This window comes from Oryx dammah, unplaced genomic scaffold (assembly GCF_014754425.2).
Source record: "Oryx dammah isolate SB20612 unplaced genomic scaffold, SCBI_Odam_1.1 HiC_scaffold_26, whole genome shotgun sequence".
Lineage (NCBI taxonomy): Eukaryota > Metazoa > Chordata > Mammalia > Artiodactyla > Bovidae > Oryx > Oryx dammah.
The window spans coordinates 54,713,023-54,735,270 of NW_024070210.1; the positions used below are offsets into that span (position 1 = coordinate 54,713,023).

Below are 22,248 nucleotides of genomic sequence, written 5' to 3' on the forward strand. Positions count from 1 at the left end.
CTCCTTATAGCAGTAATGTCCATGATATGTGTTACTTGCTGAGTTTTGTCTGTCTCTGCAAACACTGACTTTTCTCCCAATTTACTGCCTCTGTGGAGCAGTTGGGAGCGCTCCTCACCGCAGCATTGAGGGAGCCCAGAAATACTCTCCGTGGGATTCTACAGTGACCATGGAATAAATCCAGAATGACTCCAATTTGACCCTGGGAGAAAAATAGCATAATCAAGCATGGATATAAAATTAAGTCAAGCAAGTGTCCCTTTAGAGACAAATCTGTCTCTTTCAGCCACTAGTTTTTAAAATATTTTAATTAATGCATTTTTGACAATTAAAAACTGTATATATCTAAGGTGTTTAACATAATGTTTTGATACATGTATGCACTGTGCAGTGATTATCACAATCTAGTTAACACACCCATCACCTCCCACAGTTAACTTTGTGTATATTTGTGGTGAAAAACTTGAGATCTACTCTCTTAGCAAAGTTCTAGTGTGTAATATATTACTATTAACTACAGTCACCATGCTGTACAGATGGTGTACAGGATTCCAGAATTTATTCACCTTATAACTGAAAGCTTATATCCCATGACTAATATCTCTGAGCCATTATTTTATAGTCTAAACTACACTGTAGCCAAGCTTCTAGGTGAATTGCTAAAATTAAGTAAGCATATAATCCAGTGATATATTTATTAATGGATTCTGTAAATCAAAACCAAAGTTAAAATAGGAACTTTACTTCTGTTTCTTTTTTCCTCTTTATCATTAACTAACCACATCAAGTCCAGGTTTTGGGGTAAGGGGGAAATTTTGGTTTCTGTTTTTACTTTAATTTTTTTTAAGCTGAGATTATCAGAAACAAGGACTGCCTATAATAAGGTTTACACAGAATTTTAGAAATTTGTGACTGACACCCAGAACATCCTAGAATATGGGTTGTGGAAAGTGAGAGGAAGAATAGGGAAGGAAGGTTAGTGGTGATAAAACTCTGGTTTGGTCTGAGGGACCTCTCACTTCTGCTCAACTGCCTGATGCTCCATGTGACATTTCTCTATCCTGTCCTTTTTTGATTTGGTCCCCAAATGCCCAGCCAGAGAAGGCAATGGCACCCCACTCCAGTACTCTTGCCTGGAAAATCCTATGGATGGAGGAGCCTGGTAGGCTGCAGTCCATGGGGTCGCTAAGAGTTGGACACGACTAAGCAACTTCAATTTCACTTTTCACTTTCATGCACTGGAGAAGGAAATGGCAACCCACTCCAGTGTTCTTGCCTGGAGAATCCCAGGGATGGGGTCGCACAGAGTCGGACACGACTGAAGCGACTTAGCAGCAGCACTAGCAAAAGCCCAGCACAGAACCATTTCATCTGCATTCATTGCAGGCTTACCTCATGGAATACAGCTGGGCTGGGGGCAGGCAGGGGAGGGGCAGTGGGCGGTGGGTATTGGCAGGGACATGTAAAGATATGTGAGAAATGGACCTTGATTCAAAGAGCTGACAATTCCATTGGGACATGTTGATAATAATCAGAAGACCTGGGACTGATTCCTGGTTCCCTCACTTACTGGGCTTGCAGGAGTAATTTATTACAATTCTTAATCTGTAAAATAGGGCAACTGGCTATAACAGTAAAAGTATCTACATCTGACTTAAAGGGCTGCTGTTTGGATCAAGAGCAATAAATTCGGTGATAGGCAGGAAATTCTTGTTATTATTCATATAAAATATTCTCACAACACAAACAGCACCTCTCGGATTTTTGTCCCTTGGCAAGCTTCAAATTTCCAAGATTATCTTTTCAGAGACCCGTTTCCTACAAGATGTGATGTATGCAACTCAGGCGAGCTGCTGCCAGAAACAGTCTTACCTGGAAAGTATTTGATATTTTGACACGGTCATCTTGACATGGGCATGTTTTGACCTGGCCCACAAACAAATCTTTAAGCTTTTAGATGTTTTTTTTTTTCCTTTTTGAGTGACCAATCAACACATGAAATATACACACTTACCCCATTGTCGAGTCTTGCTCTATTCTTCACCTCACTCCATCACTGACTTCCTGAGTTAGAAATCAAGGATACAAGTAGGGTCCATAATGGGGAGGAGATGAGAAATGAGGTGAGCTCAAGTTCTGGCATATCTAGTCAAAGCTCTTTTTTGATGCTGTGACAGAAAGTCCAATTCAAACCCAGTTTAACTGGAGAGAGATGAAGGGTAACCCAGCTACAGCCACAGCTAGATTCAGAAGGCAAGTGATGTCGCTGGGATGCTAACTTTCCACTTATCATTCTGCTCCCCTTCACGTTGCCTTTATCCTTGCATTCAATACACCAGCAAGAAAGCAAGCTCCAGGCCTGCGTCTTTTCAGGTTCAAATTCAGTAGCAAATAGTCTGTCTCTTTCTCAACACAAATAGTCTGTCTCTTTCTCAACACAAATAGTCTGTCTCTTTCTCTCTCTTTCCTAGAGAAGGGAAAGGCTACCAGCTTCCGTATTCTGGCCTGGAGAATTTCATGGACTGTATAGTCCATGGGGTTGCAAACAGTCAGACACGACTGAGTGAGTTTCACTTCTCAACACAACTCCTGGGTTTGAATCTCACTGAACCAAACGTGAGTCTCACTGGATCACAGTTCCATCCTCAAACCAATCATTGAGGCCAAGAGTAAGAAATACTCTCATTGGCCAGGCCAGAGTCAGCCTACCCCTGAAATGATGAAGAATCACCTGAAACATATCAACTGAGAGAACTGGTAGCGTGATGCCACTTAAGAAAATCAAGATACTGCCGCAAGGAGTAATTACTTATCAGTAAATATCCACTACTGATCCAAATACAGGACAGAGTGCTTATTAGAAGAGAATGGTCAGAAATCACTTGTCAGACAAGTCACAAGTATTGGGTTGGCCAAAAAGTTCATTTTTTCCTTTTTTGATACAATGTTTAGAAAAATAGGAATGAACTTTTTGGCCAACCCACTATAAGGCCTCATACATTTACTATGCTTTGTTGTTGTTCAGTCGCTCAGTCGTGTCCAACTCTTTGTGACCCCATGGACTGCAGCACACCAGGCTTCCCTGTCCTTCACCATCTCCCAGAACTTACTCAACCTTATGTCCATTGAGTCAGTGATGCCATCCAACCATCTCATCCTCTGCCATCCCTTTCTCCTCCTGCTTTCAGTCTTTCCCAGCATGTGGGTCTTTTCCAGTGAGTCAGCCCTTCACATCAGGTGGGCAAAATATTGAAGCTTTAGCTTCAGCATCAGTCCTTCCAATGAATATTCAGGACTGATTTCCTTTAGGATTGACTGGTTTGATGTCCTTGAAGTCCAAGGGATTCTCAAGAGTCTTATCCAACACTGCAGCTCAAAAGCATCAATTCTTCGGCGCTCAGTCTTCTTTATGGTCCAACTCTCATATCCATACATGACTACTGGAAAAACCACAGCATTGACTAGATGGACCTTTGTTGGCAAAATAATGTTTCTGCTTTTTAATACTCTGTTTAGGTTTGTCATAGCTTTTCTTCTAAGGAGCAAGTGTCTTTTAATTTCGTGACTGCAGTCACCATCTGCAGTGATTTTGGAGCCCGAGAAAATAAAGTCTCTCACTGTTTCCATTGCTTCCCCATCTATTTGCCATGAAGTGATGGGACCAGATGCCATGATCTTCCTTTTTTGAATGTTGAGTTTTAAGCCAGTTTTTTCACTCTCCGCTTTCACTTTGATAAAGAGGCTCTTTAGTTCCTCTTCACTTTCTGCCATAACAGTGGTGTCATCTGCATATCTGGGGTTATTGATATTTCTCCCAGCAATCTTGATTCCAGCTTGTGTTTCTTCCAGCCCAGCATTTCACATGATGTACTCTGCATATAAGTTAAATAAACAGGGTGACAATACACAGCTTTGACTTACTCCTTTCCTAATTTGGAACCAGTCTGTTGTTCCATGTCTAGTTCTAACTATTGCTCCTTGACCTGCATACAGGTTTTGCAGGAGGCGGGTAAGGTGGTCTGATATTCCCATCTCTTTAAGAATTTTCCACAGTTTGTTGTGATCCACACAGTCAAAGGCTTTAGTATAGTCAGTGAAGCAAAAGTAGATGTTTTCCTGAAATTCCCTTGCTTTTTTCTATGATTCAACGAATGTTGGCAGTTTACTGGCCTCAAAAAGGCTAACATTTACACTCTCTGCTCATTCTCTATGAATTCCTCGGTTTGTATTAGAATTCTTCGATTTCTCTGTTAAGGATCAAAGCCATTTCTTTCAGGGAATAAGTAGATTCATCCTCCTAATGAGTACTTGATTTCCTTGACAATTAAAAATCTAGAGGATTGGATTCTCTGCACCCTAGGGGAAAGATAATCCATTTCAGAGAAAAAGATATCAATATACTTATTTATGTTTTCATCTTAAAAGCAGGAAACTAAGTTTTACCAACAGAACTATTGCACTGTCACTGGTGCCTGTCATTGGCCCAGATGTCAGAGGTTCTCAGAAAAGATCGGAGATGAACTTCCCTGATGGTCCAGCGGCTAAGACTCAGACTTCCAACACAGGGGGTTAGGGTTCAACCCATGGTTTGGAAAGTATGATCCCACATGCTGTGGGACATGGCCAAAGGGAAAAAAAAAAAGAAGAAGAAGAATTAGAGCAGAGGTTCTGTACACAGAGGGGTGAGTAGGGGCCTTCTCGCTTTCAGCATATTATGCCCTTACAGTAGCTTTGAGGGTTAAAATGGCACATGTACACAACTTATTCTGAAATCTTTCAGGAAAAAAAAAAAAAGACAGACAGATGGGTATATAGAATAGATTATAAACAAATAATGATAAAATATGGAAAATGTTATCACTTGGAGAATTTGGGTGGGTGAAGGGTATATGGGAATTTGTAGTACTGTCTTTGCAACTGATCTGTAAACCTGAAAGTATTTCAAAATAAAAATTAAAAGTTTGATGATGGTGAAGAGGCAATGCAGAGAAGCCTAAGCGGAGGAAGGAGGCTGGCTCTAGCCGTGGTGACCAGGAGGAGGAAGCGAAAAGGACCCTGAGCACTGTGGGGGCAGTTCGGACCAACGAGGCACTGTTTCCTGACAGGTGAAGACAGGAGACACTGCTTCTTTTTTAAAAAGTGTTAGCAATCTGCAAAATAAATCCTATTCTTTTTACCAAGTAAAACAAAGTTTGGATTTTCTACATCAAGACAAATAGTGTCTGATCACCGGGGATATTTATCAAGGACTTGCTGTCCACAAATGATGAAACCTCCTCGTGGTAATGGCTGGATTTTAGAAGCACACATCAGCGGAGCTGTTGTTCCTCTCTTGGGAACACGGCAGATGGAGTCTGAAGGGCACAACCAGTGGAATGGAAAGATGTAATTTTTTGTGTTTATGTCACTTAGTGCAGCCACCCAGACAGGTTCCTAGTAGCCTGCCCTTTGTACAGACTTAAGACTAGAACCATAGGTGAACATAAAACCATTCAGCAAAATGATACTCATCAGCAAGCACTGAAGAAGGGTGTTCAGAAGGGCCCCTGCCTCTGTTAATGCAAAGCTTCCTGCGATGAAATGGAATTCTCTATTTTAACCCTGGCCATCTTCACACAGTAGATCCAGGAGATGAGGGTTTGATCCCTGGGTCAGGAAGATCCCCTGGAGGAGGAAATGGTAACTCACTCCAATATTCTTGCCTGGAAAATGCCAGGGACAGAGGAGCCTGGCAGGCTACAGTCCATGGGGTCGCAAAAGAGCTGGACACGACTGAGCAACTGAGCACACACACACGTCTTCACACAGTATTTTAGAAAAGACAGAAACCTCAATTCAAAGAAGTTAAACATTTGCCCCAAGATCAAACAATTAGTTGGCAGCAGAGCCGAGATTTGAAGCGAAGTCTTTCCAGCATCAGGCTTTCGGCTTCTTTTAATACTCCACATCATTTCCCGTCTTATTTCCTAATAGGAAGAAGCATGGGCCTCAGTAGACACTGACCTCATACTCAGCGACAGATTCAATTTGTGCCAATAAAACGCGTGGAGAAGTTCGCTGGGGTTTTCCAGGGAAATTCATTCTTAGTCTTATGGAAATGTTTGTAGAAGCAAGACCTTCTCTCTAGCCTGATCTCTGATGAGAAATCACAGGGTAGTCCCAGCATCCTCGGACTACAAGTGTGAGCTGCCCCAGGATGGAATGATGCATGGATGGCAGAATGGAGCTGTGGAACAAGAGATGCACCAGGAATGTGTTTTCTTTACCCTGTTTCTACCCACTGGTGTTCTGGACCCTCTCTTGCTTTTATAAGACTGTACTTCCATAATTATTGCCAGTTTTCTTTCTCTTCATTATCAATATCTCCCTCCATCCTGGAAATTCCAAACCTGTGTTGGATTCTTTCAGATTGAAACAAAATGTGGGACTTCCCTGGTGGTCCAGTGGTTAAGACTTCATCTTCCAATGCAGGGGATGTAGGTTCAATTCCTGGTCAGGGAGCTAAGATCCCACATGCCTTCAGGCCAAAAAACCAAAACATATAAGACAGAAGCAATATTGTAACAAATTCAATAAAGACTTTAAAAATGGTCCACGTGAAAAAAAATCTTAAAAAAATTTTTTAAGCAATGATTATCCTTTGACTTTGTATTCTCTTCTTGCTACAGCTCTTTTTCTCTCCTTTCCTTGTCCAAAACTTTGTCTGTACACTCTCTCCTTCCACTCATGCTTTAATCCATTCGAGTTTGGTTCCTAATGTCACTATTCTCCTAGACTTGCTCCTGCCAAGTTCACCACTGACCTTCACCTTCCCAATGTCAATAGGCATTTCTCTGTTTTCACTTATCTAGACTTTCCAGCAGGATGTAAATGAGTTGAATACTCTCTTCTTCTTGGAATACATTCCTATCTTGCCTTCCTGAACTCTCTGCTACGCTGGCCTCTCCTCTACCTCACTGGCTGCTGCTTCTCTGTCCCCTACACTGACATTTCCTCCTCTGTATTTCCAAATGTTGGACTGTCTTAATACTTGGTCCTAGGTCCTCTTAGTTCAGTTCAGTTCATTTCAGTCGCTCAGTCGTGTCCAACTCTTTGCGACCCCATAAATCGTAGCACGCCAGGCCTCCCTGTCCATCACCAACTCCTGGAGTCTACCCAAACCCATGTCCATCGAGTCAGTGATGCCATCTTATCTTCTGTCGTCCCCTTCCCCTCCCGCCCCCAGTCCTTCCCAGCATCAGGGTCTTTTCCAATGAGTCAACTCTTTGCATGAGGTGGCCAAAATATTGGAGTTTAAGCTTCAACATCAGTCCTTCCAATGAACACTCAGGACTGGTCTCCTTTAGGATGACTGGTTGTATCTTCTTGCAGTCCAAGGGACTCTCAAGAGTCTTCTCCAACACAACATTTTGAAAGCATCAATTTTTCAGCACTCAGCTTTCTTCACTGTCCAAATTTCACATCCATATATGATTACAGGAAAAACCATAGCCTTGACTAGACGGACCTTTGTTGGCAAAGTAATGTCTCTGCTTTTAAATATGCTATCCAGGTTGGTCATAACTTTCCTTCCAAGGAGTAAGCACTCTCCTCTATTTATTCCATCTCTTCCTCTATTCATTCAACATTCAATCAATACTTGTTGAGTATCTACTATATGTCAGACTCTTTTCTAGGCACTGGAAATAGAGCACTGAATAAATAAACAAATCTGTCTTTATAAAGCATGCATTCTAGTTGAAAAGAAAATAAACAAAAATTAATAAGTCTATAATATAATGTAAGTAGTGATAAGTGCTATGGAAAAAAATAAAGCAGTGCCAGCAACAATGATGCTTTTTAAAAATACAATGGCCAGTGGAGGATGCTCTAAGGAGGTGACATTTACATCTAAGAAAAGTGGAGTGTGTGTAAGAGAGAGAAGTTAAAGCTGATTCCAGGTTTCTGGTCTGAGTGAAAGAAAGAAGGATGGTGCCATTTAGTGAAATAAGGAAAATTGAGGGAGCAAGAGATTTGGGAGGAGAAAATCAAGAATTCTGGTTTGGAGGTATTGATGAGTCATATGTCCATATTAAGTGGTTATTTGGATAGGTCACATTTCTCTTGTGGATGATTCTGTCCTCAGGTCTTATGGAGACTTTTCTGACCACTCTGTCCCTGAGAACATCCCACTTGCCACCTCCCCAACCCTCAGGATCTCTATCACCCTCCATAATTTATTGTCTTCATGATAGTCACCTCAAAGTAATAATAACAAAATTTGGCTTTGGTTTGGTACCCTTACAAAATTTAACTCTTGGGGTAACAGGAACTTTGTCTTGTTTATAGCTTTGTCCCCTGACCTTGGTACCATTCTTATTCAGAGTAAGAACTCAACATCTAATTGCTGAAGGAAAAAACAAAGGGTAGGTCAGTCCCCTGCAGAAGTCAGGACACCTTGGCTCTTGCCTGAGCCCAGCTAGTGACTGGCTTTGGACCTGTCACTTCTGCGGTATATTATCAGTTTCAGAAGTCATTTGATTAGCTGATTTCTAGGGGCTAATTTGTCAACTTTGAAATTATGTTTTAAATCCAGGATTTTTATCTATTTATTCTAACCAAATTGGTACCTAGAACTTCATTTTGGTAATAACAATGTTGAAGTGCATTTTGATGAAGCATGAGTGCAAACTACTGTTTCTGGGGAAATTCACCACGGGGATGCTGAACAGTTCTATAACCCCACCTGGGCTGCCCTAAATCCTCAGTCTCAGGTGGCCATTCATTCTGCTAGCTTCCACTCCAGGATGGAGGAGAAACAACTAGAAAGAAAGGAGAATAAACGAAGAAGTTCATTTTAAGGAACATCATTGAGCACCTGTTCACTAGTACAGTTCAAGTCTTTTCAGGGATGCTGATAGCATATTTCAGAAGTATTTAAGGGTTATTTGGATGTTAAGGCATATCGTCACAAAACCTGGTGAGGTAGGTATTAAATCCCCCTTTCACTGATTTCCAGGAGACAAACTGATTTGCCATAGTACGGACAAGTGACAAGCAGCAGATAAAAGACTGAGATCTAGATCGCTCTCTAACCTCCTCTTGCTCTCCATCACACCACAGATATCTATAGACAAGGGCATACCTTGGGTATAATCAGTTTCCAGTGGACTCAGGTCTATTTGTTGAATAAACAAACGAAAATAAATTGGATTAAGAAACACTCTCTTAGAATCGTGTTTTCAAAAAACTGGCAGTTTACATTTAAACTTTATCTGGGAAATCCAATAGGATTAATTACTATGTACAGGGCTTTCCCAGTGGCTCAACAATAAAGAATCTGCCTGCAAGAGACACTTGATCCCTGGGCTGGCAAGATCCCCTGGAGTAGGAAATGGCAACCCATCCAGTATTCTTTCCTGGAAAATTCCATGGACAGAGGAACCTGGTAGGCTACAGTCCATGGGGTCTCAGAGTCAGACAGGACTGAAATGATGGAGCACCATACATGTAGTTAGGTAGAAATAAAGCCACAAAGCAAAACAGCACCTTGTTTACAGAGATAGGAATGAATTCCCTTCTGAAATAGCTTGATTTCCCAGGGCTCCCTCTGGAGAAGGCAGAAGGGGAGGCCAGGAGTATCTACTGCCCACATACCATCCACTGGAAGTTCCTTGGCTTCCTCTCTTTTCTTTTTCCTCAGCCATTATTGAAGACTCCACTTTCAAAAAGATCCTGTTCTTTCTTCATGGGAAAGGAATTCTTTTCTCACCAAGGTATCCGTGTGACAGAAGGTTCCCACCCTGAGGTGTGTGTGCACGAATAAGAACATGAACCCACACCACCAAACATGGAAAACTGTCTATGTGCATCTTGGCGTTGGGCATGATTCTGAAGGAATATCATTTTTAAAAAAAAACCTGTAAGTCGTTTGGTATTGCTATATTAATAAATTAAGAATGACAAAGCAACGCAGATGGAGTGTCGTTCTTTTTTCCTTTCGTTCAGCCACAAGCCAATCTGTTATATTTTAAAAAAAAAAAAAAAAGGCCTGGAAAAAAGGATTGAGTGTTTTGAATAGAGGAGGGAGTCATAATTTTATCTTTCCCTACCAATAAACGATGGCAAATTCGGACATCTAAGAATTAAAACGGCAACAAAGCAAGTACATGATTAGAAAAATAAATAAATAACATTTATTTTGTACAATATCAGTGGCTATCAGTGTCCGAGAGGCCCCGCGGCAGAGCGCGCCCTCAGAGGAGCAGGAGGGGGCCGAGCAGCAGTTCGCCCTGGCCCAGCAGGCGGCCCCGCTCCAGCCCGCGGCCCCGGTTCTCGGCCTTGACGCGCACGGCCAGGCGGCGCACCTCGTCCTCCGAGAGCCCGTCCAAGCACAAGTCCTGCTCCAAGACGGCCCTGCGGCTCCGCCGGACCACGGCGCCCCGCGGCTTCAGGACGAAGCTGACTCTGCAGCCGACGGGGGCGCGGGGCTCGGCGGCTCCTCCGGCCGGGCCCTCGGCACGCAGCAGCCGGACACGGAGGCGCCCGCTGGCACGATTGTATTCGGCGGCCAGGCGCAGAGCGCCCCCAGCGCGGCCCAGAGTTACGGTGCCCTCGGCCTCCAGGCGCTCGGGACGCGGGTCGCGATGCGGCGAAAGGGATGTGACTGGGGCCTGCGTCGGGGACCCGGGGCTGGCGCGGCATTCGTCCTCGTCATCATCTTCCCCGTCCCCGCTGGAGACGGAGCGGGCGCGGATCAGGCCTCGGCTCCTCCCGGCCCGCAATGCTCGGCGCAGCAGCCCTTCCGGGGCGCGTAGGAGGCGGCGGCAGCGGGGCGGCGGGGCGAGCGTGTCCAGGGACGGGCTGGGGCCACCGCGGGCTGCGGGGGTCGCAATAGGGGATCTCGCCCCGGGAGCGAGGGGAGCGTCTCCGCCGCCGCCCCCGTAGGTGTGGGCCCGGGGACGGGGCGCGGGCGGGAGTGCGACGGAGCCCGGGCCCCCGAGGAAGAGCGACTCCTTGCGGCGGGTGTGCGGGCTCTCGAGCAGCGCGCAGAAGCCGTAGGCAGTGCGCGCCCGGGGCAGGTGCGGCAGCGAGAGTGCGGCCTGCGAGCGCGGGTCCCAGTCCGTGCGCCCCGCGCCGTCGTCGGCTTCTCGAAGCCAAAGGTCCGGCTCAGCAGCGCACCTCCGGGGCAGCGCGGCGGCCGGGAGCGAGGACTCGGGCGAATAGGGGGTGGGCAGCCGCGGCGGGATGAAGAACTCGGGGATGCGGTTCGGGGTGAGCACATTGGAGAAGGCAGGCTCCAGAGGCGCGCTGCTTGCCGCCGAGGCGCGCAGTTTCCCGAGGAGCCGCATCCTCCGAGGCTGGGGCTGAGGGTGGCGGGAAGAAGCGCTCCTGCGGGAGGAGAGAAGCGAATGAGTTTGGGCTCCTGGGGCCTTTGAGAGTGGCTGGACACTTAGCCAGACCCCTCGGGGTATCAACGCACCAACGATCCCCTGCCAGTTCCGGCGAGCTCGCTCGCGCCCACAAAGCCACCCGCCTTCCATTCATTGGTACTAATTAAACAAAGAAGTAGAAATCAGACCTTTGCCTCTTTTTCAGTCCCTCTGGTTCGTGAGTTTCAAGTTGCTTTCTGGTGCCTGCTGACGCTCCAGCTTCAGCACTGTAACCGGGACAGGGGCGCTCCCCCTTATATTGCAGCCTGAGTCCCGCCCAGCTGGCCAGGAGTCCTACCCTTGGAGGCGCCGGCCGGCGTGCCCTTCCGGCGGCCCTTTCTCGCCAGAGCTGCTGGGGCTCGCGTGGGAGCGAAGCTGTGGCGAAGGCCAGCCCCCTTCTGCTCAGCCCTGGGGCCTGCATCCGCTCTGCGTGCAGGGAACCGCTCACACCCGCCTGCGAAAGTTTGCCGGTAGAGGGAGGACGCCTGGGTCGGCCTGCCAGGAAGAATTGGCGGCTGAAAATGCTGGCGGCTTCTCGGAAAAGGTGAAGGATAAGGAAGCAAGTTCTTTTTAGCTGGGAGCTAAATCCTGTACCCCACTCCTCACCCCCAACCCCGCATGTGAACAACACACACTAGAAGCTTCTGTTTTACTGCCCCCATGAACCTGCAGTCTGTAAACCAGTACAGTTTCCATGGTACTCGTGTACTTGTTTATGAGTCTGTCTCCCTCTGCCAGACCTTGGCTTTCTTAAAGAATATCACTGACTGCCTCAGTCAATGCCATATATGTTGGTGGAGTGGGTGAATTAAAGTATGCAAAAATCTCTGAATGCCTACCGGCTCTGCCTGTCAACTTAAATATTTATTTGTTTGTCTTGGTTTCGGCATGTGGGATCTAGTTCCCTGATCAGGGTTGGAACCTCGGGTCGCAAGCACTGGGAATGCAATCTTAGCCACTGGATCACTAGGGAATTCCCTGCCTATCATCTTGATTGTCACAAATGATGGGTTTTTGGCTCATGCCCTAAACATAACATGATAATTCAAAGCTGCCCTTTTCTCTCTGCTCCATCATGAAGGTATCCAGTTAGAAAGCACCTTACAAAAAAATCCACATTGCCTCTCTACCTCTCCCTCCCTCCCAACCTTCATTTTCTACGATGAGAAAACTGGAAGTCCAGTGGGACTTGCTGAAATCCTGTAAAGGGTTCAACAGAACTAATTAATGGCAGAAGCTGAAACTAGCAATTTCCTGTCGGTTTGCCTTTGCACGTGACACTTCCTGTTATCTGAAGTGCCCTTCTCTGCTTTTTTTTTTTTTTTTTTCGTCTATAAAGAACTCCTTTTGTTTTACTTCAGCCAGACCTCCACCTGTTCAGAATCCTTTACTCGAGCCCTTCACTACAGTTCTCCGTGTCTCCTTATTCCCTTCATGCGTGTTCTATGTATCACCACTGCTGCATTCAGCAGCCTGCTGTGGAATTTTTGGTTGACAAGTTTGTCTTCCCTACTAAACTAGGAATTTCTTGAGGGCAAGGACTGTGGTAAGACAACCAGAGAGGAGTCTGCGGGACCTACTATCAGTATATGTAAAATAAAGAGAAGGGCTACTGTCTAGAACGTGGGTCTGCCTCCATCCCAAAGCAGACCTCTCTAAGGGACAAGCCTGGCTGTCTTATTCATCTCCTCCACTTTCAGTGCCTGGACATACAATGCCGGGCAAATAATAAGTGCTCAGTAAATATTTGATGAATTATATTGTGTTGTATTTAGCCTGATCTGGTCTTATGACTGTCATGTGCTTTTAACCACATCTCTCTCTGCTTTGTTCAATTTCTTTCTCACAACAAACCAATGCGGTGGACATTGCTTCTGTTTATGATATAAGAAACAGGCTCATCAGTCAAATTATGAATCACAGCCCAGGTATTGTACATCCTAGCGTTTTGCTAATTTCTTCCTTCTCTTTCCTTTCTCCTTCCATTCATCCACTCAGTTCAGTTTCATTCACTGAGTTCACTATGTGTCAGAGATTGTGTGCATTTTTGTATTGCACTTAACATCCAGAATGTTCATTCTTAAAGCAACTTGGTCTCCTAAGTATTTTCCATTATCTTTGCTTTGGATTAAGTACCACTATTTCCAAATTTTTAAAGTAAGGAAAGTGAATATTTTCCATAAATAAATAATTAATACTTTCTTTTAAAAGTGATCACTGTTCTGCTTTTTGAGAGGGCAAGTGTGAATCAGTATGCAGCCAGGGGGTAGTAATCATACCTGCTGAAGTCAGAATGGCAAGCAGAAGAATTCCCAGAGGTCTCTGACTGGATCATTTCCTATTGATTCTTCAGGCCAGTCTGCAAATTCTTGGGTGAATGGCCTTCTCTAAGCATAGCACACTTGCACGATATGCCCAGGAGCCAGCTCGCTTCCAATGAGACCTCAGTGAAAATGGCTTTCCCTCTCCTGAAGGTCTTTGTGACATGAACACACAGAACTTCTGTTACCAAGTAAATCCACTAAAAGCAGGACATGAGATTTGAGAAGTTCTGCTACCAGTACAGCCATATTCATGGAAAAACATAAGCACATCTATAAACACAATCTCTATATAGAGGGTTTTCTAAAACAATTAGTTTTCCATAGATTAATATTCTACAGAAGAGAACTAAGACATAGGACAATTAGATTACTTACACTGGGATACACTTCAGTCATTCATTCATCTAAACCAATAGCTATAGGCTGAGTCCAGAGTTAGAGGCCTGGTATCCTTCCTGATTCTTAAATCACAATAGTAGAAAGTGAAAACCCCCTCCCCCAGTGGAAACATTGATTACACCATTATGTCATTATTTTGTGTCTTATGGCAGAAACCAAAGAGAAATTAAAGAGCTTCTTGATGAAGATGAAAGAGGAGAGTGAAAAAGCTGACTTAAAAGTCAACATTCAGAATGCAAAGATCACAGCATCTGGTCCCATCGCTTCATGGCAAATAGATGGGGAAACAATGGAAACAGTGACAAACTTTATTGCAGATGGTGACTGCAGCCATGAAACTAAAAGATGCTTACTTCTTGGAAGAAAAACTATGACCAACCTAGACAGTATATTAAAAGAAGAGACATTACTTTGCCTACAGAGGTCCGTATAGTCAAAGCTACTGTTTTTTCCAGTGGTCATGTATGAATGTGAGAGCTGGACCAAAAAAAAGACTGAGCACCAAAGACCTGATGCCTTCAAACTGTGTTGTTGGAGAAGATTCTTGAGAGTCCCTTGGACTGCAAGGAGATCTATCCAGTCAATCCTAAAGGAAATCAATCCTGAATATTCATTGGAAGGACTGATGCTGAAGCTGAAGCTCCAATACTTTGGTCACCTGATGCAAAGAACTGACTCATTAGAAAAGGCCCTGATGCTGGAACGATTGAGGGCAGGAGGAGAAAGGGACGACAGAGGATGAGATGGTTGGATGGCATCACCGACTCAATGGATATGAATTTGAGCAAGCTCCAGGAAATGGTGAAGGACAGGGAAGACTGGTGTGCTGCAGTCCTTGGGGTTGCAAAGAGTCGGACACAACTGAGTGACTGAACAGCAATAACAAATAAATACGAAAGGTTCACCATCATCTTGTATTCAGGCCCTGAAATTGTTAAAGAAACTATACCATTAATGATATTAATGTTTACCAAATACTCACTACATACTGGGGTCTTATTTAATCCCTAAACAACCCTCTAAATAAGGGAGGGATTTAGAAACTGCAGCTTGTAGAGAGTAAACAATTGTCCAAAATCTCCCATCCGGTAAGAGTGGGGCTGGGACTCAGATTCAGATCGATTCAGCTCATTCCCTGTGTGCTTTAACTGCTTCAGTATAGTGCCACCCTCAAAGCTGCTTTTCCTGAACCCATCTCCTCTCTAGGTAGTTAGACAAAAGGAAAAGAAAGCCTTATCCCAAAGCCTTGCATTGAAACTACACACCTTATTGATGATACCAGCACCTAAAAGATTAACGCATGCAATTGTCCTAAGCAGGAAATCACTAGTTATACCACTTGTAGACAGAATCCTTGTCTTCCTGGGAAGTGTACTGATTCTCTGTATTTATACCATCCCTTGGTTCCGAAATAGGATTTGCAGTGATCCATATAATAAAGACCCAGAGAATTTATTGTCAGTTAAAGCCTGACATGGTGAAAATGGAAAAGATGTGCAATTACCTAAGAACCCTGAGTGAAGTCACTAATTGACACTACCTATGACCCCAAAATGGGAAGAACAAGGTGTGAAAGCAGTTAAAGAAGCCCCCGTGGGAAGGCTGGGGATAACTTTATTTTTTCTCAATTGAAGTATAGATGTTTTATAATGTTGTGTTAGTTTCAGGTGTACAGAAATGTGATCATATATATATATATATTCTTTTTCAATTATTTTCCATTAAAAGTTATTACAAAATATTGAATATAGTTCCCTGTGCTATACAATGGATCTTCATTGTAGTATTAACTCTTCATTTCCACTCTAAGTTAGTATATTCTTTCCTGGGGTAGTTGTGTGTTTTTTCTGGTGGTGGTTGTCTTAATTATTGCTTAATCCAAGTTATGTACAGTGTCATTAATGTTATTTCAATCTCCGTAAGTCAAATAGTCTTTTAAAATTTTAACCATGTACATACATTTACTTTATGATAGTGATTATGATACCTTCATATTAAATCAAGTACTTGATATGACTTATTAAAATTGGTGAACACAGTAATGAATACATAGCAGCTTATACTTCCTTATGGGCTGTCTAGAAAATAAACTCTTCTAGTCTTGATCCCCAGTCAAATGCTTGATCCTAGGTAGTCACTGATTTATCTGTCTTTTCTCTGTAAACAGCAACCAAATTTTTAAGTATTCCATTCTCTTTCCTATCACTACTTTAATGCTGACCAGAAGTAACATTCCTGTTGAAGACTTATTTTTGTTCTTTGTCCATGGTATCTAGATTCCATTCACATTTTCTTCAACTTTTCTTTTCTAGGTTTTAGAAAAAAAAATGCATTTCATGTATGTAAAGACCAAAGCATAATATAGTGAATACCTGTTTACTCACCAACCAGCTTAAAAAAAAAAAAAAACTATTTTCAAAACAGTTGATGCTTCCAAGATAATACTTCTTAACCACATTCTTGTCTCTTCCCCAGATTTAAGTACTATTTTGAATTTGGAGCTATTGTTCTCTCATTTCTCTCCCTCTCTCTCCCCCACCCCTTTATTTTATTTATTTGTTTATTTGACTGTGCCAGGTGTTAGTTGCAGGCATGCAGGAAGATCTTTGATCTGCATTGCAGCGTGTGAGATCCAGTTCCCCGACCAGGGATCAAACCTGGGCCCCCTGCATTGAGCGAGGCATCTTAGCCACTGGGCTGCCACAGAAGTCCCTCCCCTCCTCTTTAAATATTACTTTTATTGCATATACACAAGGAGGCTTCCCTGTTGGCTCAGTGGTAAAGAGTCTGCCTACCAATGCAGGAGACTTGAGGTCAGTCCCTGGGCTGGGAAGGTACCCTGGAGAAGGAAATAGCAACCCGCTCTAGTATTCTAGCCTGGAGAATCCCATGGACAGAAGAGCCTGATGCATTACAGACCATGGGGTCAAAAAGAGTCAGAAGACTTAGAGACTAAATAATAACAACATATATACATAGTTCTCCCTAAAACTTATTTTTTCTCTTTTTTATAAAAGTAATTCTAAACAGTCTTTCACAATTTGCTTTTTTTTTCATTCTACATTGTAAGATTCATGTACGTGCACTCATAGAGCTCTAGTCCATTCATTCTTACTGATGTACACCATTCCATTGTGTAAACATGCTTCATTCTCGTGCTGATGGATGCTCGGATTGTTTCCAGTTTTTCCACAGCTGGTATGAGCTCAGGTATACAGGTTTTCTCAGTCACGTGTGCAAAGATTTTCTAGAGTACATCTCTAGTGTATTTGCACCTTCAGTTTTAATGTGAAATCACTTTCCTCACAGCAGTATATAAGATTTTCTATTGCTCCCATCCTCAACTGCATGTAGTATGATCAGATTTTTTTAAATAATTTTGTTTGTTTTTGGCTGTGCCGGGTCTTTGTTGGTATCTGGGCTTTTCTCTGGTTGTGGTGAACAGGGGTACTGTCTAGTCATGGTGCTCAGGCTTCTCGTTACAGTGGCTTCTTTTGCTGTGGATCACCGGCTCTAGGGCGCTCCCACTACAGTAGCAGTGGTGCTTCCTAAGACCTAGAGCACAGGCTTGATAGCTGTGGTGCAGGGGCTTAGATGCTCCACGGCACATGGGATCCTCAGTATATGGGATTGAACCCACGTCCCTCCACTGACAAGTGGGTTGTTTACCACTGAGCCACCAGGGATGCCCCACATTTTAAAATATCGCTAACATGGTGAGTGTTGTGGGCTGAACTGTGCCCTCCCCAAATTCACAATGTGACATCCTAACCTGTAGTGGCTCAGAATGTGACTATATTTAGGGACAAGATCTTTTAAAGCAGTTGCTGTTGTTGTTGTTCAGTGTCTCAGTCGTGTCCAGCTCTTTGCAAACCCATAGACTGCAGCACGCCAGGCTCCACTGTCCTTCACTATCTCCTGGAGTTCGCTCAGATTCATGTCCATTGAGTTGGTGATGCTATCTAACCATCTCATCCTCTGCTGCCCTCTTCTCCTTTTGCCTTCAATCTTGCCCAGCATCAGGGTCTTTTCCAGTGAGTTGGCTCAGGTGGCCAAAGGACTGCAGGTTCAGCTTCAGCAACAGTCCTTCCAATGAATATTCAGGGTTGATTTCCTTTAAGATTGATTGGTTTGATATCCTTGTTGTCCAAGGGACTCTCAAGAATCTTCTCCTATACCACAATTTGAAAGCATCAGTTCTTTGGCACTTAGCCTTCTTTACCATCCACAATTGCCAGTTTAAAGAGGTATTTAAGGTTAAATTAGGTCATTAGAGGGGGCCATAATCTGATGTGACTGGTATCCTTATAAGAAGAGATTAGATTAGAACAGACACACACAGAGGGAAGACAATATGAAGATGATGGTCACTTGCAAGCCAAGGAGAGAGTCCCTTAGAGGTCAACACTGCCAACATCTGGATTTGGACTCCTAACTCCAGATCTGTGCAGAAATAAATTTCCATTATTTAAGACCTGTGGTCTGTAGTTCCTTGTTATGGCAGCCCTAGATACTAATACAATGATTTTAAAATAGTAAATTATCATGTCAATTTTCATTCCTGTCATTGATAATTGAGGTATAGCAATTTTGCGTGTAATTAATCATGCAGGTTTCTTCCATAAAATTCTTTTAAATTAAAAAATATATATTATTGTGTCATTTCTTTCTCTTGTACATATATACACACACATTGAACACTACTTCTTGGTCACTTTTAAGTATTACACCTATCTCCCCTGTGACTTGCTTTTCATATTTTTATGTCTTTTGAGAAATAGAAAACAGAAATTGTCTCCTGAATCTGGAGGCTAGAAGTCTAACATGAAGATGTCAGCAGAGCTGTGCTTCCTCTGAAACGTGTAGGAAGTATCCTACCTTGCCTCTTCCTGGCTTCTGGTTACTTGCTGGAAGCTCTGGGAGCTCCTTGGCTTACAGCTGCAACTTAGTCTCTGCCTGCCTCTATGCATGGCATTCTCCCTCCTGTCTGTGCCTCTGTGTTTCACCTCTTCTTAAAAAGACACGTCTTATTGGATTAAGGGTCTACCCTGCTCCCATATGACTTCATCTTAACCAATTTCATCTATAAAGATGCTATTTTTCTAAACTTGGTCACAAGAACTCCAGTTCTGAGGTACTGGAGTCAGATCTTCCACAGATATTTTGGGGAGAAACAATTCAACCCAAAACAATGAGGGAATCATGCCATGTCTGATCCATCTGTCATCAATGACGTCTGGGGAATTTCTAAAACAGGAAAAAATGTAGGAATCCCCATAAAAATTGAACCACCCGTGATTCCCAGCACAGGAACCGGAGGCTATTTCCACACCTCTGCTTCTTGGGTAGAGATATTTATAATTGTTGCCTCTTCAGGGGAAACGTGAAAGTTAGCCAACTCACTTAAGTCTCGGCCACTTTCCTGAGGCTGCTTCCAACTGGCTGACAACCAACTGTTGCTGTTTAAAGAATAAAATCCACTCATCATGAATAAGGAAATGACTGAATAAAGCCTGGAATTTCTAGGACTGAAATAGGTTGTACAGCATTTTCCCTCCACGTGGGGAGCTGTGGAGCCACACGAGTACAGAAGAGCATGGAAGGGCCCAGGCCAGCACAGGGCAAGGGGTGCCACAAGGGGACCACCTGCCTCCAGGGAGAAGACTGCTAAGGCCTGGGTAGGGCCTCCCCAGTTCAGTTCAGTTCAGTTCAGTTCAGTCGCCCAGTCATGTCCGACTCTTTGCAACCCCATGAATCACAGCACGCCAGGCCTCCCCATCCATCACCATCTCCCGGAGTTCACTCAAACTCACGTCCATCGAGTTGGTGATGCCATCCAGCCATCTCATCCTCTGTCGTCCCCTTCTCCTCCTGCCCCCAATCTGTCCCAGCATCAGAGTCTTTTCCAATGAGTCAACTCTTCGCATGAGGTGGCCAAAGTATTGGAGCTTCAGCTTTAGCATCATTCCTTCCAAAGAAATCCCAGAGCTGATCTTTAGAATGGACTGGTTGGATCTCCTTGCAGTCCAAGGGACTCTCAAGAGTCTTCTCCAACACCACAGTTCAAAAGCATCAATTCTTTGGTGCTCAGCCTTCTTCACAGTCCAATTCTCACATCCATACATGACCACTGGAAAAACCATAGCCTTGACTAGACGGACCTTTGTTGGCAAAGTAATGTCTCTGCTTTTGAATATGCTCTCTAGGTTGGTCATAACTTTTCTTCCAAGGAGTAAGCATCTTTTAATTTTATGATAGCAGTCACCATCTGCAGTGATTTTGGAGCCCAAAATAAAGTCTGACACTGTTTCCACTGTTTCCCCATCTATTTCCCATGAAGTGATGGCATCGGATGCCATGATCTTCATTTTCTGAATGTTGAGCTTTAAGCCAACTTTTCCAACTCCTCTTTCACTTTCATCAAGAACCTTTTTAGTTCCTCTTTACTTTCTGCCATAAGGGTGGTGTCATCTGCATATCTGAGGTGATTGATATTTCTCCCCACAATCTTGATTCCAGCTTGTGCTTCTTCCAGCCCAACGTTTCTCAAAATGTACTCTGCATATAAGTTAAATAAGCAGGGTGACAATATACAGCCTTGACGTACTCCTTTTCCTATTTGGAACCAGTCTATTTCTCTATGTCCAGTTCTAACTGTTGCTTCCTGACCTGCATATAGGTTTCTCAAGAGGCAGGTCAGGTGGTCTGGTATTCCCATCTCTTTCAGAATTGTCCACAGTTTATTGTGATACACAGTCAAAGACTTTGGCATAGTCAATACATCAGAATAGATGTTTTACTGGAACTCTCTTGCTTTTTCCATGATCCAGCGGATGTTGGCAATTTGATCTCTGGTTTCTCTGCCTTTTCTAAAACCAGCTTGAGTATCTGGAAGTTCATGGTTCACGTATTGCTGAAGCCTGGCTTGGAGAATTTTGGGCATTACTTTACTAGTGTGTGAGTTGAGTGCAATTGTGCAGTAGTTTGAGCATTCTTTGGCATTGCCTTTCTTTGGAATTGGAATGAAAACTGACCTTTTCCAGTCCTGAGGCCACTGCTGAGTTTCCCAAATTTGCTGGCATATTGAATGCAGCACTTTCACAGCATCATCTTTCAGGATTTGAAACAGCTCAACTGGAATTCTGTCACCTCCACTAGCTTTGTTCGTAGTGATGTTTTCTAAAGCCCACTTGACTTCACATTCCAGGATGTCTGGCTCTAGGTGAGTGATCACACCATCATGATTATCCTGGTCGTGAAGATCTTTTTTTGTACAGTTCTTCTGTGTATTCTTGCCACCTCTTCTTAATGTCTTCTACTTCTGTTAGATCCATACCATTTCTGTCCTTTATCGAACCCATCTTTGCACGAAATGTTCCCTTGGTATCTCTAATTTTCTTGAAGAGATCTCTAGTCCTTCCCATTCTGTCGTTTTCCTCTGTTTCTCTGCATTAATCACTGAGGAAGGCTTTCTTATCTCTTTTTGCTATTCTTTGGAACTCTGCATTCAGATGCTTATATTTTTCCTTTTCTCCTTTGCTTTTTGCTTTTCTTCTTTTCACAGCTATTTGTAAGGCCTCCCCAGACAGCCATTTTGCTTTTTTGCATTTCTTTTCCATGGGGATGGTCATGATCCGTGTCTCCTGTACAATGTCACAAACCTCTGTCCGTAGTTCATCAGGCACTCTATCTATCAGATCTAGGCCCTTAAATCTATTTCTCACTTCCACGGTATAATCATAAGGGATTTGATTTAGGTCATACCTGAATGGTCTAGTGGTTTTCCCTACTTTCTTCAATTTAAGTCTGAATTTGGCAATAAGGAGCTCATGATCTAAGCCACAGTCAGCTCCTGGTCTTGTTTTTGCTGACTGTATAGAGCTTCTTCATCTTTGGCTGCAAAGAATATAATCAGTCTGGTTTCGGTGTTGACCATCTGGTGATGTCCATGTGTAGAGTCTTCTCTTGTGTTGTTGGAAGAGGCTGTTTGCTATGACCAGGGCGTTCTCTTGGCAAAATTCTATTCGTTTTTGCCCTGCTTCATTCCATATTCCAAGGCCAAATTTGCCTGTTATTCCAGGTGTTTCTTGACTTCCTACTTTTGCATTCCAGTC

General features: G+C 43.6%; 1 protein-coding gene across 1 annotated transcript; it reads right to left on the minus strand.

The window, feature by feature from the left end:
- Nucleotides 1–10,152: 10,152 nt before the first annotated feature.
- On the minus strand, nucleotides 10,153–11,624 carry LOC120853063 (C2 calcium-dependent domain-containing protein 4A). The gene is made up of 2 exons (XM_040226666.1): nucleotides 11,561–11,624; nucleotides 10,153–11,370 (listed from the first exon to the last, which is right to left on the minus strand). The coding sequence occupies exon 2, from the start codon at nucleotides 11,328–11,330 to the stop codon at nucleotides 10,236–10,238; it is 1,095 nt and encodes a 364-aa protein (XP_040082600.1). The 5' UTR covers nucleotides 11,331–11,370; nucleotides 11,561–11,624; the 3' UTR covers nucleotides 10,153–10,235.
- Nucleotides 11,625–22,248: the final 10,624 nt, after the last annotated feature.

Bases quoted from the DNA above. Each gene is read 5' to 3' on its own strand.
- LOC120853063 (XM_040226666.1), bottom strand. From the start codon at position 11,330: ATGCGGCTCCTCGGGAAACTGCGCGCCTCGGCGGCAAGCAGCGCGCCT.